Source organism: Tursiops truncatus, chromosome 4 (genome assembly GCF_011762595.2).
Source record: "Tursiops truncatus isolate mTurTru1 chromosome 4, mTurTru1.mat.Y, whole genome shotgun sequence".
NCBI classification, from domain to species: Eukaryota; Metazoa; Chordata; class Mammalia; order Artiodactyla; family Delphinidae; genus Tursiops; species Tursiops truncatus.
In genome coordinates this window covers 34131260-34150825 of record NC_047037.1, presented here as the reverse complement: position 1 = coordinate 34150825, position 19566 = coordinate 34131260, and the positions used below count along the sequence as shown (strand labels likewise).

General features: G+C 36.4%; 1 protein-coding gene across 7 annotated transcripts in view; it reads right to left on the bottom strand.

Annotated features, from left to right (window-relative positions):
- Positions 1 to 19566, bottom strand: part of ACAD11 (acyl-CoA dehydrogenase family member 11) — an 89178-nt gene that overhangs the window by 57019 nt on the left and 12593 nt on the right. For all 7 annotated transcript variants that reach the window (XR_012331349.1, XR_012331350.1, XM_019934173.3 and 4 more), the window contains exons 3-5: positions 16975 to 17100; positions 15921 to 16082; positions 14146 to 14310 (exon numbers count right to left, since the gene is read on the bottom strand). Coding sequence is in view for 5 of the 7 variants with exons in the window: in XM_019934173.3 (XP_019789732.2) it covers positions 14146 to 14310; positions 15921 to 16082; positions 16975 to 17100 (453 nt within the window). In the remaining 2 variants the exon portion in view is untranslated. The remainder of the gene's footprint in view (positions 1 to 14145; positions 14311 to 15920; positions 16083 to 16974; positions 17101 to 19566) is intronic.

The window sequence follows — 19566 nt, the reverse complement described above, 5'->3', positions numbered from 1 at the left end:
CCCTTGCTTCTCTCATACATTTGAACACATTATTGTAGCTTAAAGGAAAAATGTGGTCTTTGGAATCACAGACCTGTATTCAAGTCCTAGCTCCACCATTTACTGGCTGTGTAATTCTGGACAAGCTAGTTAACCTTTCTGATTCTCAATTTTTGCAGCCATAACATACACCTCTTGCATAGAGTTAGTGTGAAGATGAAATAAGAGCAGGTAACATGTCCATTTTGTTTACCAGTGTCTAGCTGCGAAGTACCTGACATACAGTAGGTGGCCAAAATGTATTTATTCAATGAATAAGTACAGAGCCTGGCATATAGCAGGCAATAAAAAATTTACCATTATGACTACGGGAAAAATTGATCACTGCTTCCTCTATGATTTGACTTCATAAGACTTTTTATGGTTGTGGTTATATTGAATTATAAGTTACTATATATGCTAGATTTGTTAAATTTGCTTAAAAAAGGGATTGGACGCATTTTTCTCTATACCATTCTGTTTGTTTCTGTGCTCTTGACGTCCAAAGAAAAGAAGATGATATACTTAATTATGCTATAAATGTTTAGCTTTTTTTAATTGAACATTTTCCCTGGAGTTAAGTTTCAAGAAATCTGAAACATTTTAAAAGTAATTACCCACAAAGCTATAAAACAATAGCCAGTGAGAAAAGCTGATGGGTCATCAAATTATCAATTAGTATAAATTAATTAGCCATGGTTTATTAGAATCCTGTCTATTCCTGTTTGTGTACAGAGCTATAAAAAGCATAGCATAACTTCTAGTGGATGAGGTGAACATTTACTAATTCATTTTGCTGCTAAAGAACTTAAAATGATTTCTGAGAGTTTTTTTGAAACCTCAGCACAACTGAAGCTTTTCATTTTGTTGATTATCTTCTACCTTGAGTTTTATTTTCTAGGTATGCTTTTTGCCGTATTGAATTTTTTAAAAAATTTTACATTTATTTTTGGCTGTGTTGGGTCTTCGTTCTGCACATGGCCTTTCTCTAGTTGTGGTGAGCGGGGGTTACTCTTCATTGTGGTGCGTGGGCTTCTCATCACAGTGGCTTCTCTTGTTGTGGAGCGTGGGCTCTAGGCACACAGGCTTCAGTAGTTGTGGCATGCGGGCTCAGTAGTTGTGGCACACGGGCCCTAGAGCACACAGGCTTTAGTAGTTGTGGCTCACAGGCTCTAGAGCACAGGCTCAGTAGTTGTGGTGCACGGGCTTAGTTGCTCCGCGGCACGTGGGATCTTCCTGGACCAGGGATCAAACTCATGTCCTCTGCACTGGCAGGCTGAATCTTAACCACTGCTCCACCAGGGAAGTCCCTTGAATTTTATTAATATGTATGTATATTACCTTTTCAAAACAAAAGAAACACATACAATACAGTAGGACTGACAATAGATGAAGGAGGTAGGAAAAAATATAATAATTTTTAATAAAGTGATAAAGCTAAGAGTAGGTCATTACATAAAATTAAATGTCACAGGTCATATTGATATATAGTTTTTAGCGTTGACAGCAGAATTTGCTCTGAGTTTTCTATGGACAAAATAAAGTATGAAGCATAATCAGTCACAATGTTTATAGTGCATGTAGATTAAAAACAAACCAGCTGCACCTGGATCGCTTCCAAGTGCCCATCAACAGATGATTGGGTTAAGAGGATGTGGTATATATACAATGGAATATTACTCAGCCGTAATAAAGAATGAAATATTGCCATTTGCAGCAACATGGATGGACCTAGAGAATATTATGCTTAGTGAAATAAGTCAGACAGAGAAAGACAAATACTGTATGATATCATTTACATGTGGAATCTAAAATATAATACAAATGAATGCATAGGCAAAACAGAAACAGACTCACAGATATAGAAAACAAACTTGTGGTTACAAAGGTGAAAGGGGAGGGGACAGGGACAAATTAGGGGTATGGGATTAACAGATACAAACTACTATATATAAAACAGATAAGCAACAAGGATATATTGTATTGCACAGGGAATTATACCCATTATCTTATAATGACCTATAATGGAGTATAATCTGCAAAAACCCTGAATGACAATGCTTTACACCCGAAACTGAAACTAACATTATATTACAAATCAACTGTACTTCAAAACAAAGCAAAAAAACCCAGCTGCTCAAGAGTGACAATTTTCATGGAGATCAGTCAAGACAGCAGAGTAGAAAGAGTTCACCTCCTCTCAGGAGCACACCAAACTAACAACTATAAGCAGAACAACCATCAATGAAAAAGACCAGAACCAACCAGAAAAGATCTTCTACAACTAAAAACATAAAGAAGGAACCACAATGGGGTGGGTAGGACAGGTGGACTCACAATATAGTCAAGGCCCATAACCCAAGGTGGATGACCCACAAACTGGAGAATAATTACACTGCAGAGGTTTTCCCACAGGAGTGAGAGGTCTGAGCCCCACGTTGGGCTCCCCATTCTGGGGGTCCTGCATCAGGAAGATGAGCCCCCAGTGCATTTGGCTTTGAAGGCTAGTGGTGCTTAATTGTGGGAGTCCCAAAGGATTGGGGGAAACAGAGACTTCACTCTTAAAGGGTGCACAAAAAATCTCACACACTCCAGGACCCAAAATAAAAGCCATAATTTGATAGGAGCCTGGGACAGACCTACCTGTTGATCTTGGAGAGTCTCCCAGAGAGGCAGGAGGCAACTGCAGCTCACCCTGGGGCCACAGACACTGGTGGCAGCCATTCTTGGGAGCTCCTTCTACCATGTGGACATTGGTGTTGGCAGGCACCATTGTGGAATCCTCCCTCTGGCTTATTACCCCCAGGACCCAGCCCTGCCCTGGCCCAACAGCCTGCAGTCACCAGTGCTGGGGCGCCTCAAGCCAAGCAACTAACTTGGCAAGGACACAGCCCCACCCATCAGCAGACAGGCTGCCTTAAGACCCCCTAAGCCCACAGCTGCCTCTGGATGTGGCCCTGCCTACCAGAGGGCCCAGGACCTAGTTCCAGCCACCAGTGGGCAGGGACCAGATGCAAGAAAACCACAATCCAGCAGCCTGCAGACACAGCCCATCTACCAACAGGCCAGAGACCCTGGCCCTGGGACAAGCCTGGCCCCAGCCCTGCTCACTAGCAGGCTAATTCAAGCTTCTGGACACCCCAGACCCTGTGTCAGAAACCCACCCCCCACCAGCAGCAATCTGATACCATCTCTGGAATCCCTGGACCCTGCAACCAACTCCAGGACCTTATCTGCCTGCCAGTAGTCTGGAAGTAACCCCAGGACCTGGCTTCACCCACGAGGAAGGTGGGCAACAACCATGGAGTCTTCTGGACCCTGACTCTGCCAACCAGTGAGCCAGCACTAGCCCTGGGGCCCCCTGGGCTAGTTCTTCAGTCAGCGGCCTTGTGACCCAGCCCCGCCAACAAGCAGCCGGCAGCCTCCACACAAGGCAGAGCCTAGCAACCAACCAGACTGGAGGCTAACCAAACCTACCAGACTGCCCACATATTCAGCTGGCCACAAGAGAAGGTTCCAGGTAGCCCTCATAGGGGGAACCCCTAGAGCATATAGCTTGGGAGATGAGAAAGAAGTGCACTGCTGGGATGCATAGGACATCTGCTACAGAAGGTCACTTCTCCAAGGTTGGGAAATGTAACTAACTTAGCAGATACATAAAAATACAAACAGCAACTTAGACAAAATGAGGTGGCAGAGGAACATGCTCCAGATGAAGGAATAAGACAAAACCCCCGAAAAAGAACTAAGTGAAGTGGAGACAGGACATCTACTTAATAAAGAGTTCAGGGTAGTGATGGTAAAGATGATGAAAAAACCCAGGAGAAGAATGGATGCACAGAGTGAGAAGTTAGAAGTTCTTAACAAAGAGTCAAAAAATATGCAGAACAACTGAACAGAGATGAAGAATACAATAAATGACATGAAAAAATATACCAGAAGTAATCAATGGTAGACTAAATGATATAGAGGAATGGATCAGTGAGCTGGAAGACAGAGTAGTGGAAATTGCTGATGTGGAACAGAAAAAAGAAAAAATAAGGAAAAGAAATGAGGACAGTTTAAGAGACCTCTGGGACAACATCAAGCACAATAACATTTGCATTATAGAGGTCCTACAAGGAGAAGAGAGAGAGAAAGGGGATGAGAACATATTTGAAGACTTAATAGCTAAAAACTTCCCTAACCTGGGAAAGGCAATAGACATGCAAGTCCCATAAGTGTAGAGTCCCATAAAGGATTAACCCAAAGAGGAACATGCCAAGACACACTTTAATTAAAATGGCAAAAAGCAAAGATAAAGAGAGACTATTAAAAGCAACAAGGGAAAAGCGAAAAATAACATATAAGGGAACTCCCATAAGGTTATCAGCTGACTTTTCAGCAGAAACTCTACAGGCCAGAAGGGAGTGGTACAATACATTTAAAGTGGTGAAAGGAGGGCTTCCCTAGTGGAGCAGTGGTTAAGAATCCACCTGCCAATGCAGGGGACACAGGTTCGAGCCCTGGTCCTGGAAGATCCCACATGCCATGAAGCAACAAAGCCTGTGCACCACAGCTACTGAGCCTGCACTCTACAGCCTGCGAGCCACAACTACTGAGCCCGCGTGCCACAACTATTGAAGCCCACACGCCTAGAGCCCGTGCTCTGCAACAAGAGAAGCTACCGAAATGAGAAGCCCACACACGACAACAAAGAGTAACTTCCACTCGCCCCAACTAGAGAAAGCCAGTGCGCAGCAAAGAAGACCCAACACAGCCAAAAAGAAATAAATTAAAGAAATAAATTTAAAAAAAAAGAATAAAGTGATGAAAGGGAAACCCTACAACCAGGAATACTCTACCCAGCAAGGCTCTTATTCAGATTTGATGAAGAGATCAAAAGTTTTACAGACAGACAAAAGCTAAAAGAGTTCAGCATCACCAAACTAGGTTTACAAGAAATGTTAAAGAAACTTCTCTAAGCAAAAAAGAAAAGGCCACAACTAGGCACAAGGAAATTATGAAATGAAAAAGTTCATTGGTAAAGGCAAACATAAGTAAAGGTAGGAAATTATCCATGCACAAAGCTAGTAGGAAGATTAAAAGACAAAAGTAGTAAAATCATTAATATCCACAATAAGCAGGTAAGGAATACACAACCAATTAGATGTAAAATATGATATCAAAAACAGTAATCATGAGAGGAAGAGAGTACAAACGCAGGGTTGTTAAAATGCATTTGAAATTAAGCAGTCAGCAACTTAAAACAATCATATATATATATATGTAAGTATACCCACCTACTTCATCATAACCACAAACCAAAAATCTACAATAGATATACATACAAAAAAGTAAAAGGAATCCAAACATAACTCTAAAGATACTCATCATATCACATGACAAGAGAACAAAAGAAGGGGAAAAAAAAGACCCACAAAACAATTCCAAAACAATTAACAAAATGGCAATAAGAACTTAGGTATCACTAATTACCTCAAATGTAAGTGAAATAAATGCTCCAATCAAAAGACACAGAGTGGCTGAATGGATACAAAAATAAGACCTGTATAGATGCTGCACACAAGAAACTCACTTGAGATCTAAAGACATACAAAGACAAAAGTGAGGGGATGGAAAAAGGTATTCCATGCAAATGGAAATCAAAAGAAAGCTGGGGTAGCAAAAGTTATATCAGACAAAATAGACTTTAAAACAAAGACTGTTACAAGAGACAAAGACACTACACATAATGATCAAGGGATCAATCCAAGAAGAATATATAACAATTGTAAATACATATGCATGCAACATAGGAGCACTTAAATACATAAAGCAAATATTAACAGCCATAAACGGAGATATCGACAGTAACATAATACTAGTGGGGGACTTTAACACCACACTTACATGAATGGACAGATCATCCAGACAGAAAATCAATAAGCCTTAAATGACACATTAGTTGATATATATAGAATATTCTATCTGAAAGCGGAATACACATTCTTTTCAAGTGCACATGGACCATTCTCCAGGATAGATCACATACTAGGCCACAAAACAATCCTCAGTAAATTTAAGAAAACTGAAATCATATGAAGCATCTTTTCCGACCACAACGCTATGAGACTAGAAATAAACTACTAGAAAAAAACTGCAAAAAACACAAGAGACTAAACAATATGCTACTAAACAACAAATGGAACACTGAGGAAGTCAAAAAGGAAATAACAACTTACCTAAAGGCAAATGAAAATGAAAACACAATGATCCAAAATTTATGAGATGCAGCAAAAGCAGTTCTAAGAGGGAAGTTTATAGTGATACAAGCTTACCTCAGAAAAAAGAAAAATCTCAAATAAACAACTTAAACTTACACCTAAAGGAACTAGAAAAAGAAGAACAAACAAAACCCAAAGTCAGTAGGAGAAAAGAAATAGTAAAGATCAGAGCAGAAATAAATGAAATAGAGACTAAAAAATCAATAGAAAAGATAAATGAAACTAAAAGCTGGTTCTCTAAGAAGATAAGCAACACTGATAAAACCTTTAGTCAGACTTATCAAGAAAAAAATGGAGAGGGATCAAATCAATAAAATCAGAAATGAAAAAGGAGAAGTTACAACTGACATCACAGAAATATAAAGAATCATGAGAGACTACAATGAACAACTCTATGCCAATAAAATCAACAACCTTGAAGAAACAGACAAATTTTTAGAAAGATACAATCTTCCCAGACTGAACCAGGAAGAAATAGAAAATATAAACAGATCAATTACCAGTAATGAAATTGAATCAGTAATTTAAAAACTCCCAAGAAACAGAAGTCCAGGACCAGATGGCTTCATGGGTGAATTCTACCAAACATTTACAGAAGAGTTAATGCCTATCCTTTTAAAACTATTCCAAAAAGTTGCAGAGGAAGTAACACTTCTGAACCCATTCTATAAGGCAAGCATCACCCTGATATCAAAACCAGACAAAGATATGATAGAAAAAGAAAATTACAGGCCAATACCACTGCTGAACATAGATGCAAAAATCCTCAACCAAATACTAGCAAACCAAATACAATAACACATTAAAAGGATCATATACCATGATCAAGTGGGATTTACCCCAGGGATGGAAGGACTTTTCAATATCTCCAAATTACTCAATGTGATATACCACATTAATAAACTGAAGAATAAAAATCATATGATCATCTCAATAGATGCAGGAAAAGCTTTTGACAAAATTCAACATCCATTTATGATATTTTTCTCAAGAAAGTGGGCATAGAGTAGGGAACATATCTCAACATAATGAAGGTCATTCATGACAAACCCACAGTTAACATCATACTCAACAGTGAAAAGCTGAAAGGATTTCCTCTAAGATCAAGTACAAGACAGGGATGCCCACTCTTGCCATTTTTATTCAATATAGTATTGGAAGTCCTAATCACAGCAGTCAGACAAGAAAAAGAAATAAAAGGAATCCAAATTTGAAAGGAAAAAGTAAAACTGTCACTCTGTAGATCACATGGTACTATACATAGAAAATCCTAAAGACACCACCAGAAAACTTCTAGAGCTCATCAATGAATTTGGTAAAGTTGCAGGATACAAAATTAATGTACAGAAATCTGTTGCATTTCTATACATTAACAATGAACTATCAGAAAAAGAAATTAAGGAAATAATCCCATTTACAGTTGCATCAAAAAGAACAAAATACCTAGGAATAAACCTACCTAAGGAGATAAAAGACCTGCAGTTGGAAAACTATAAGACACTGACAAAAGAAAATGAAGATGACACAAACAGATGGAAAGATATACTGTGTTCTTGGACTGGAAGAATTAATATTCTTAAAATGACCATACTACTCAAGGCAATCTACAGATTCAATACAATCGCTATCAAAATATCAATGGCATTTTTCACAGAACTAGAATAAATAATTCTTAAATTTATATGGAGGGAATTCCCTGGAGATCCAGTGGTTAGGACTCTGTGCTTTCACTGCCAAGGGCCCGAGTTCAATGCCTGGTAGGGGAACTAAGATCCCACAAGCCGTGCAGTGTGTCCAAAAAAAATTAAATTTTTATGGAAACACAAAAGAGCCCGAATAGCCAAAACAATCTTGAGAAAGAACAGAAGTGGAGGAATCATGCTCCTTGACTTCAGACTATACTACAAAGCTACAGTCATTAACACAGTATGGTATTGGCACAAAAACAGACACAAAGATCAATGGAATATAACAGAGAATGCAGAAATAAATCCACACACTTATGGTCAATTAATCTATGACAAATGAGGGAAGAATATATAATGGAGAAGATAGTCTCTTCAAAAACTGGTGCTGAGAAAACTGGACAGCTACATGTAAAAGCATGAAATAAGAACATTTTCTCACACTACATACAAAAATAAATTCAAAATGGATTAAAGACCTAAATGTAAGACTAGAAACGAAACTCCTAGAGGAAAACAGACCACACTCTTTGATATAAATTGTAGCCATATGTTTTTAGATTTATCTCCTAAAGCAAAGGAAATAAAAGCAAAAATAAACAAATGGGGCCTAATTAAACTTAAAAGCTTTTGCACAGCAAAGGAAACCATCAACAAAATAAGAAGACAACCTACTGAATGGGAGAAAATATTTGCAAATGATATGACCAATAAGGGGTTAATATCCCAAATATATAAATGCTCATACAACTCAATATTAAAAAAAAAACCTGATTAAAAAATGGGCATAAGACCTGAATAGACTTTTTTCTGAAGAGGAAATGCAGATGGCCAACAGGCACATGAAAAGATGTTCAACATCGCTAATCATTAGGGAACTGAAATCAAAACCACAATGAGATATCACCTCACACCTGTCACAATGGCCATCATTAAACAGAACACAAATAGCAAATGCTAGTGAGGATGTGGAGAAAAGGGAACCCTCATACAATGTTGGTGGGAATGTGAATTCGTGCAGCCACTGTGCAAAACAGTATGGAGGTTTTGCAAAAAACTAAAAATAGAACTATAATGTGGCTCAGCAATTCCACTCCTGGGTATATAGCTGAAGAAAACAAAAACACTAATTTGAAAAGTTACATGTATCCAGTGTTCATACCAGCATTATTTACAATAGTCAAGATATGGAAGCAACCTAAGTGTCCATCAACAGACGAATGGATATAGAAGACATTATATATATATATATATAAAAAATTGTGTGTGTGTGTGTATATATATATATATATATAGAAGACATTATATATATATATATATATAAAATTGTGTGTGTGTGTGTGTATATATATATATATATATACACACACACACACAATGGAATGCTACTCAGGCATAAAAAAGAAGGAAATTTTGCCATTTGCAACAACGTGCATGGACTTGGATGGTATTATGCTAAGTGAAATAAGTTGGACAGAGAAAGACAAATGCTGCATGATATCACTTATATGTGGAATGTAAAAAATAAACTAGTGAATATAACAAAAAAGAAACAGACTTATAGATTTAGAGAACAAACTAGTGGTTACCAATGGGGAGAGGGAAGGGGGGAGGGGCAATTTAGAGGTAGGGGATTAAGAGGTACAAACTATTATGTATAAAATAAGCTATAAGGACACAGAGAATATAGCCAATATTTTATAATAACTATAAATGGAGTATAACCTTTAAAAATTGTGAATCACTATACTGTATACCTGTAACTTACATAATACTATATATCGACTATACTTTAATTTTTAAAAAGTAACAATTTTTCTTGGCAATGGCTTAAGAAAAATGTCACCCATCAGTCTGCATGAAGGAAACATTGTGTAGTGGACTGAAATGTCTTCAACAACATCAAGAGAACTTCCAGGGGTATGTAATCCCTAGAAAGCAGCTTGTGCTGAAAAGTGACTAAAAGGACAAAAACGAATCAAGTCTAAATGTGAGAGTGGGAGTCTAGATGTAAAAGGCAACTTGATAGTTCGAGAAGAATAGAAAAGATTTGAAAAAGCCATTTAAAAAAATGTCACAGATTTTACAAAGAGATGCAGTTACAACCTAGATGAAATTATGCAGCATAGATATGTCCCAGACCCTGTTAACGTGACTTTACGACTTCATTCTGTAGCAAAAATACAATGAACCAAGATCAGGGTTGGAGATTATATATAAAGTCAAGAGGTGACAAGATTCTGGAATAACAATATAAGGTCAGGAAAGTTTATAACTCTTACATTACTCGCACACAAATCCACAGTCAAAAAATTATTAATTCATTGATAATAAAGAAGGTAGTTCTTGAAATGATTGATCATGCCCACCTGGGCCAGGCAAGGTGAGAAGTCAAATGAAGTCATAAGGGGTTCATGGATTCTAAAGTAAGAGGAATCAAATTTGTAGCCTCTCAGGTGAGGTATAAAGAAATAAAAGAAGTAGAAGGTAGTGAGGCTATGGTCAAAGACAAGGGTTTCAGTTTCTAGATTACCAACATTGACCAGTTCCAACAGAGAGGAGAAGCAGTACAGTGTGGAAGGAATCATATGGAATTGGAAGTCAGTAGGTCTGAGTTCAAAACCTGGCTTTATGACCAAAGAGCATATTAAGGGTATTTAAAAACATCTGAAAAGTAAAAAGATTGGAAAAAAACCTAATCCCCATGTCTTTTCTAGCTATAAAATTAAGTTTTATAACTAAGCTTTTCTCTAACTACACTGACATTTTAGAAATAGTGGGGGAATTAAAAAGAAAAATCCATTAAAAACACAAGTTTTGTTTTGCATAACAAATTTTTTTTTCATAAGACGACATATAAAAGACTGCAACGCAGATGACTTCAGAAGAAACAGTGTCCTTATATTTATCGTAAATACATCTGACTACTAATTAATGAATGCAGATAAAATATCTATGGGTTTATTAAATATATTTATTTTTCAAGTTGAAATGGTAATATGTACATTAAACTCCAAAATCTTAAACATTTCTCTGCCAGATGGGTAAGATTTATATTTGGAAAATTAACGATATTTTCCAGGAAAACTGGATTTCTTTTAAACATTGCTGTAAGCATTTTGTACTACTGAAACACTTGCTCAAACATGCTTCAAATACTTTACATATCAGTAACTAGAAAATAACTAGGGATTGTGAAATTGAGTGATATATTTTAGTTTTGTTATTCCCTTTAGTAATTCTTTACTGGCTTACCACACACATTCCTAGATGGTTTATCATTTAAAATTGTTCATGTTTTCTTTCTTAATTGTTGTGCTTTCTGACAACAAAAATAAAATATGCTGTTGTCTTGGGGAAAAAAGAACAATAAAACCTCAAACCTTACAGAAATGTACAACTTATAAATCTCCTATAATTTCATCCCCTATAACTACTGTTTAGGTTTTAGTACATATCTACTAAAAGTAAAGATTTACTTTTACCCTAATTTTTTCTAAAGAATAGAGCTTGATAGGCCATCTTAGAAAAGCAGAATATAAAAACAGAAGGGAAAAGAATGGAAAAGAAGAGAACTGAAATAAGTTGAGCACCAGCTGTGCCAGGTACCAGCTAGTTGCTCCATATCAATTACCTCATTTTAGCTCCTTGGGAACCCTGAAATTTTTTTTTCCCAATCCAAAAGGCACACAAGTCACACAGTGTCAATTTCCTGGCTTTGATAATATACTCTAGTTGTGTGAGATCTCTTTGGGGAATCTGGATGATGGATACACAGGCCCCTCTACTATTTTTACAACTTCTTGTGAGTCTTCAATGATTTCCAAATAAAAAGTTACAATAAAAACTGAGGCACAGAAAGGGGTAGAGAATAAAAATTAAGCATAAATAAATGAGATGGAAATAGTACCTTAGTGATTAATTAAAATCAATTCTTTTAACATAGATTCATTCAGAAACATGTAACTACCTGCAGAAATGAATAAGATGCATTTACTGCTTTATAGGAGCTCTTAGTCTAGGCCCTCATTTATTGAGCATCTACCATATAGACTCTAGAAACAAAGGTAAGAAAAAAATTAATTAAAGGTATAATCCTTACCCTCAAAGGAAAAATAAAAAGCTTTCAATCATATCCCTAGGAATATATACAGTGGAGCACATATATATACACATCCAGGGACTGATTTTCCAATTTGTGAAGTGCCTTCATGAAAAAACATAGTCTAATTTCCTACTTATTTATGAAATTTAAAAAATGAGATGGAACTATTGACTAGAATTAAATTCTAAAGTTTCATAGCTTTTAATGCCAGTCCACAGTGGGAACGTTTTCCTTCTTTGACTACTCTCTTAGTTTTATTGTATGATATACTTTAGCATTTGGGTATATATTGTTCTCTGCTGTTACCCGAGTATCTTTTCTCTCCATCTGTGTTTTGAGCTCATTAAGAGCTGTTTTTCCTTCTAACCCCATGTTTCAGAGCACATAGTTGGTAATAAATAAATGCCAGTTGACTTGTACTTTGTCAACTGTATGTTACTTCCATAAAAAATTAGCTACACATATTTATATGAGACAGAAATTGATTAACTTTGATTTAACTAATAATTATGGGATTACTGGGTATAAAGTAGAAGACATTTTACTAGCTACTATATAACCCTAAAACATAAAAGATAATGATATATGTAACAAATTAGCATTGCCTCCACAGAACTTAAGTTAGATGATTCCTGTTTGGCAACTTTAATCCTATAAGAAACGTTTTTCTAACATGAGATTAAATATAAAAAGGGAATAACTATTTGGAACTTACCTGCCGTTACTTTCAGCATATTTAATATTTAATTTCAGCATATTTAAACATTTTGGTAGACAACACATAACTAAGGAGATTTAGGTCTGAATTTTTCCTTCCTTGCTTAAGTAATGAATGTAAAAGTACTGTAGTTATATTGATAGAAAACATAAAGAACGCTGACTTATTCAAAGATAGGCTCCAAAAATATTAATGAACCAAAGAAATAGATAAAATATAGACCAGATCCTGCTGTTTTAAGATATATGCTTTTCCAATTTTTCCAGGTTATAAATTAGCAATATTTAATTTTCCTATTCTATATTTAAGTTATAATTCAGAATTCATCCATGCCATTAACAAAAAGTTACATACGCACACATACATATAATTACATATACATAATTTAAATACCCAAACTGACTTTTCTATGAAAAATTTTCTGTCTTGATGGTGCATGTGCTCGTATGTCTTTATATTACATTTGAACTTTCAATTGATATAGTAGTACTTTGAATTATGACAGCAATGCAATATATAATGTTATTTTCCTCCTGTCCTCTTCCTGTGTGAAAAGAACATGAAACTCAGAAGCTTAGCACATGAATTTAGAACAGCTCTTCCTGCCCTAAAACATCTTAGCATTCTGAGAAAACTAATGAACCCAGAAAATTTTCTCCTGAGAAGGAAGATTCAGGGAACTGTAAATCATTCACATCAATATCAGAATACTAAGGGCCAAATAAATGTCTTGTCCAAAGGCATACAGGTAAAGAGAGGAGAACTGAAGTACTTTCTTCATTCCCACCACACTCCTCCAATCCTAGGCCTCACTATGCTCAGTGGAGGAGGGTTATAGCTCTGATTTGTTTGTACTCTTTATAAAGATTACACTGTGTACATTTACACAGGGCAAGGTTACATTAATCTCATACAAATTCTTTTGAAGCCTCAAAAGAGTCTTTTGGAATTCTGTCCTCTCTGAGCTTATAATAATCAAATAAAAAATTCTTTATCAGATAGGGAAAAAAATGAAAATGAACCAGAAGAAAGAGCAAGAACGTGGATAGGCTAAATATATTTAGTAGCTGAAAAATTTCTTTGAAGAAAACAGCAACATGCATGTAAATTCCCAAATCCTTTTAAAGTAGTAAATCAGGTGATTAGACCCCAGCCTTTTATAGGTGGGCAGATACCTATGCCAGAATATCTGCAGGACTTATTTCTAAAAGTTATGAGTGGTAATGTTAGTTTTGAATATAGGGGAGGAATGGGGATGGGGTGGGCTCCTTCAGTGCTCTGGGGGAACATCTACTTAGTACGTGTATCCCAAATCAGACATACTCAATTTTTTATAAACAGGGCTTCCAATACCTCTTTAGGGTGGAAAACTATGTTATCTAGTTTGAAATCTCCATGAATCAAATTTTCTTCATTGTCATTATCTGGCAAGTTTTTCATTAGCCAGTCAGATAGTTGGTTCATGGCAGGGATGTCCTGATGAGCTGCAGCTTGATATTGCTTTGTCCAGGTTGATACCTAAAGATATACAAATTAAAAAAATGACAGAGCTGAAAGTGGAATGTAAGATTCAGCAATTCTAAAATTAAAACAAAATTCAATTATATCAAATTTTGTTTTAGTGTTAAATGCTCAGGACAAATGCCGTGATACTCATGTTAGCCTAAAACACTCATATCAGCCTGAAAACTTCAACATTTAAGTTTCTCTTCCATCTATTTTCATTTTACTTACCTAGACTTTTATCAGGAAAAAAAATACTGGCCTAGGAATCAAGAGACGTGGGTTCTAGTCTTTATTCAGCAAATATTTTGTGGAAGGAGAAAAAAAAAAAAGAACACACACAAACACACATACGTACATACCAAAAAAATAGACAAAGAAAATTTCTGGAAGGGTCACAAGAAACAAGTAATCCCTGAAAAATGTAATATAGGGACTAGAAAAAGAAAGGAGATCTTTATTTTTCATTTTAATCCCCTTTCTTATTACCCATAGAATTTTCTAAAGAATCTTCAAAAATATATTACAGATATGAAAAATGCAAAGATTTTTTTAATTGTTCTTAGAATTGAATGCAAATAAGACAACCTATTGTCAAAGTCCTCCATCAACTGAAATAATATTATTTATCTACTTATATCTCTCTCCCCACTTTCTAAGGTATCTCTGTTCAATTTAGTACAGTAAAGATATTCATCTTTGGAATCTCAGAGAGTTGGGTTGAAATTATGTCTAAGCCACTTATTTGTATATTACTTAATACCTGCAAGCCTCAGTTTCCTCATCTGCAAAATGGGGGTAGTAATACCTATGTATTAGGGTTGTTACAAAGATTAAAAAACACTAGGTCTAACAACTCACCTAGCATGGGAGCTGGCACGTAATGAGTATTCCCTAAACCTTAGTTCCCGTTTCTCTCCCTTCTGCCCCCTCAAAAAGACATACAAAGGGAAACAGCCCCATACATATCTGGTCTTGCTGTTTCTTTGATTTGAAATGCTCACCATCTCTTCCCTATTGCTCTAGATTTTATCCTTCCTTAAATACACAGTACAAGACATATCTTTCCCAGGAAGCTTTCCCCAACCTAAGCAAGGGCATACTGATATCTATCGTCTGAATGGAACAGTTTTCATGATGAGTACCAAACAATTTACTGCCAGATTACATACTCTTTCATACCATTTTCAAGTCTCATGTAAATGAGATTCAGGTATAGATGTCTCAAAAATGACCCTAAGTTCCTTTAGGGGAAGAACTTATTTCTATTTTCCTGATATTTAACACGGTATTCAGCACATATTAAACATACATTCATGCTTAATAAATATCTGTTAAACTAATTTAAAAAGGGAAAATTGTATAGAAAATATATTGGTAAATTAAGTGAAGAGATAGAAACAGCTTTAAATCTGCATTTATGTACATGCTGTTATAGAAGCTTTTGCTGAACAAAATCTGATCTAAAAATACAAAATTATTTTATGTTTAAAACAAGTCAATCTGATGGCTGATATTAAAAGTTATAGCCAAGTTTCAGAAAAGTATAAAATAATAGGTTTTTATTTTAACTAATATTATTTCCAACAACTTGAGAAAAGGAGCACTTTGTTTGGATGCATTACCTGTCTTTTGCAGTACCCAGCACCTCTACCATATTCTTCCAGCTGCAGTGACTGTATATTCAAGGAATGTAACTGAGCCAAGGTTTCTATCATGGCCACATATATGGCTGAGCGTTCTGCTGGGCTAACTTCAGGAATTGTGAAATCACGAAAGATTCGGCCCTATGGAAGCAATTACAACAGATAATATAAAACAAAATAAATCTTTTCATACCAATTATTTGCTGTGTCATCATCCCCTGTTGCCTACAAAAAAGATCAGGATACAGTCTTACAACCAAAACCAATTCTTTGCAGAATGCGCTAGAAGAACTGTCATTTGTGAAACATGTTTAACATAAGAGTGTACATGCCAAAGGGAAAATACAAGGATACACCAAGATGAACTTAAAGGACAAAAACTAATCTCAAGTAACATCTTACCGAAAAAAAACCCTTAAAACAATTTGGATTTATTTTTAATGGATTGATGTCCTATTTGGAGTAGTTTTTTCCCCTACTATTTGGACGGTTTAGTTATTGCCATTACATATAGCTCTTTACTGACACCTAGAGGAAGACTAAGCCAATACGCCCTAATTACTAAATTTGTTCCTAGTTTACTTCAACCCGCTCAAACTGTGTGTGCTCAAAATAAAATGAAAGTTTAATACAACACAGGGAATAGAGCCAGTATTTTATAATAACTGTAAAAATTCTGAATCACTATGTAATACACCTGTAACTTATATAATATTGTGCATCAACTATATCTCAATTAAAAAATTAAATAATATTGTGCATCAACTATATCTCAATTAAAAAATTTAAAAAACAAAAACAAAACAAAACTTCCATAGAGAACCAATCTTGCTGACACCTTGATTTCAAACTTCTAGCCTCCAGAACTGAGAGAATAAATTTCTGTTGTTTTAAGAAAAAGAAAAAAGTTTAAGCCCTTCCAAAGCAAACTACCTACAATGTAGACTAATATACTATCACTTATTACCATCTAATATCTAATATCACAATTAAAAATAAAAGCAACAAAAAGTACAATTAAGTGTTAATTTACCTGTACATGTTCCATCACATAAAATTCTGTTCCAATGACACAAGCATCACTGCAGTACAATAAAGGTTTGGGAACGGGGAATCCAATTGAAAACAAAGTTTTCTGGACTTTAAATTCTCTATCAATCTAAATAGGACGATAGATAATTAAAAATCAGAAATACAGAAAATTTAATAATTACTTGTGAACTAACATTAAGGTTAGAAATTAATTTTAAAACAGTATCAACAAATAACCCAGAGGATAATAATTTCCTTAGTATTTTCCTTAAAAGTCGTCTTAGTGTGAGAGATTGGTTCAAGATGGCAGAGTAGAAGGACGTGCTATCACTCCCTCTTACAAGAACACCAGAATCACGACTAACTGCTGAACAATCATTGACAGGAAGACACTGGAACTCACCAAAAAAGATACCCCATATCCAAAGACAAAGGGGAAGCCACAATGAGATGGTAGGAGGGGCGCAATCATGATAAAATCAAATCGCATAACTGTGGGGTGGGTGACTCACAAACTGGAGAACACTTATACCACAGAAGTCCACCCACTGGAGTGAAGGTTCTAAGCCCCACGTCAGGCTTCCCAATCTGGGGGTATGGCAACGGGAGGAGGAACTCTTAGAGAATCAGACTTTGAAGGCTAGTGGGATTTGACTGCAGGACTTCGACAGGACCAGGGGAAACAGAGACTCCACTCTTGAAGGGCACACACAAAGTAGTGTGCTCATTGGGACCGAGGGGAAGGAGCTGTGACCCCATAGGAAACTGGACCAGCCTGATAGTGCTAGAGGGTCTCCTGCAGAGGTGGGGGGTGGCTGCGTGTCACCGTGAGGACAAGGACACTGGCAACAGAAGTTCTGGGAAGTATTCTTTGGCGTGAGTCCCCCCAGAGTCTGCCATTAGCCCCACCAAAGAGCCCGGGTAGGCTCCAGTGTTGGGTCGCCTCAGGCCAAACAACCAATCAGGAGGGAACCCAGTCCCACCCATCAGCAGACAACTGGATTAAAGTTTTACTGAGCTCTGCCCACCAGAGAAACACCCAGCTCTACCCATCACCAGTTCCTCCAATCAGGAAACTTGCACAACCCTCTTAGATAGCCTCATCCACCAGAGGGCAGACAGCAGAAGCGAGAAGAACTACAATCCTGCAGCCTGTAGAACAAAAACCACATTCACAGAAAGGTAGACAAGATGAAAAGGCAGAGGGCTATGTACCAGATGAAGGAACAAAATAAAACCCCAGAAAAACAACTAAATGAAGTGGAGATAGGAAACCCTCCAGAAAAAGAATTCAGAATAATGATAGTGAAGATGATCCAGGACCTCGGAAAAAGAATGGAGGCAAAGATTGAGAAGGTGCAAGAAATGTTTAACAAAGATCTAGAAAAATTAATGAACAAACAAAGAGAGATGAACAACACAATAACTGAAATGAAAAATACACTAGAAGGAATCGATAGCAGAATAACTCAGACAGAAGAACCGATAAGTGACCTGGAAGACAGAATGGAGGAATTCACTGCTGTGGAACAGAATAAAGAAAAGAGGATGAAAAGAAATGAAGACAGCCTAAGAGACATCTGAGACAACATTAAATGCAACAACATTCGCATTATAGGGATCCCAGAAGGAGAAGAGAGAGAGAAAGGACCAGAGAAAATATTTGAAGAGATTATAGTCGAAAACTTCCCTAACATGGGAAAGGAAATAGCCACACAAGTCCAGGAAGCGCAGTGAGTCCCATACAGGATAAACCCAAGGAGAAACACACTGAGACATATAGTAATCAAATTGGCAAAAATTAAAGACAAAGAAAAATTACTGAAAGCAGCAAGGGAAATGTGACAAATAACATACAAGGGAACTCCCATAAGGTTAACAGCTGATTTCTCAGCAGAAACTCTACTACAAGACAGAAGGGAGTGGCATGATATACTTAAAGTGATGAAAGGGAAGAACCTACAACCAAGATTATTCTAACAGGCAAGGATCTCATCCAGATTCGATGGAGAAATCAAAAGCTTTACAGACAAGCAAAAGCTAAGAGAATTCAGCACCACCAAACCAGCTCTACAACAAATGCTAAGGGAACTTCTCTAAGTGGGACACACAAGAGAAGAAAAGGACCTACAAAAACAAACCCAAAACAATTTAAGAAAATGGTAATACGAACATACATATCGATAATTTCCTTATACGTGAATAGATTAAATGCTCCAACCAAAAGACACAGGCTTGCTGAATGGATACAAAAACAAGACCCATATATATGCTGTCTACAAGAGACCCACTTCAGACCTAGGGACACATACAGACTGAAAGTGAGGGGATGGAAAAAGATATTCCATGCAAATGGAAATCAAAAGAAAGCTGGAGTAACAATACTCATATCAGATAAAATAGACTTTAAAATAAAGAATGTTACAAGAGACAAGGAAGGACACTACATAATGATTAAGGGATCAGTCCAAGAAGATATAACAATTATAAATATATATGCACCTCAATACATAAGGCAACTGCAAACAGCTCTAAAAGAGGAAATTGACAGTAACACAATAATAGTGGGGGACTTTAGCACCTCACTTACACC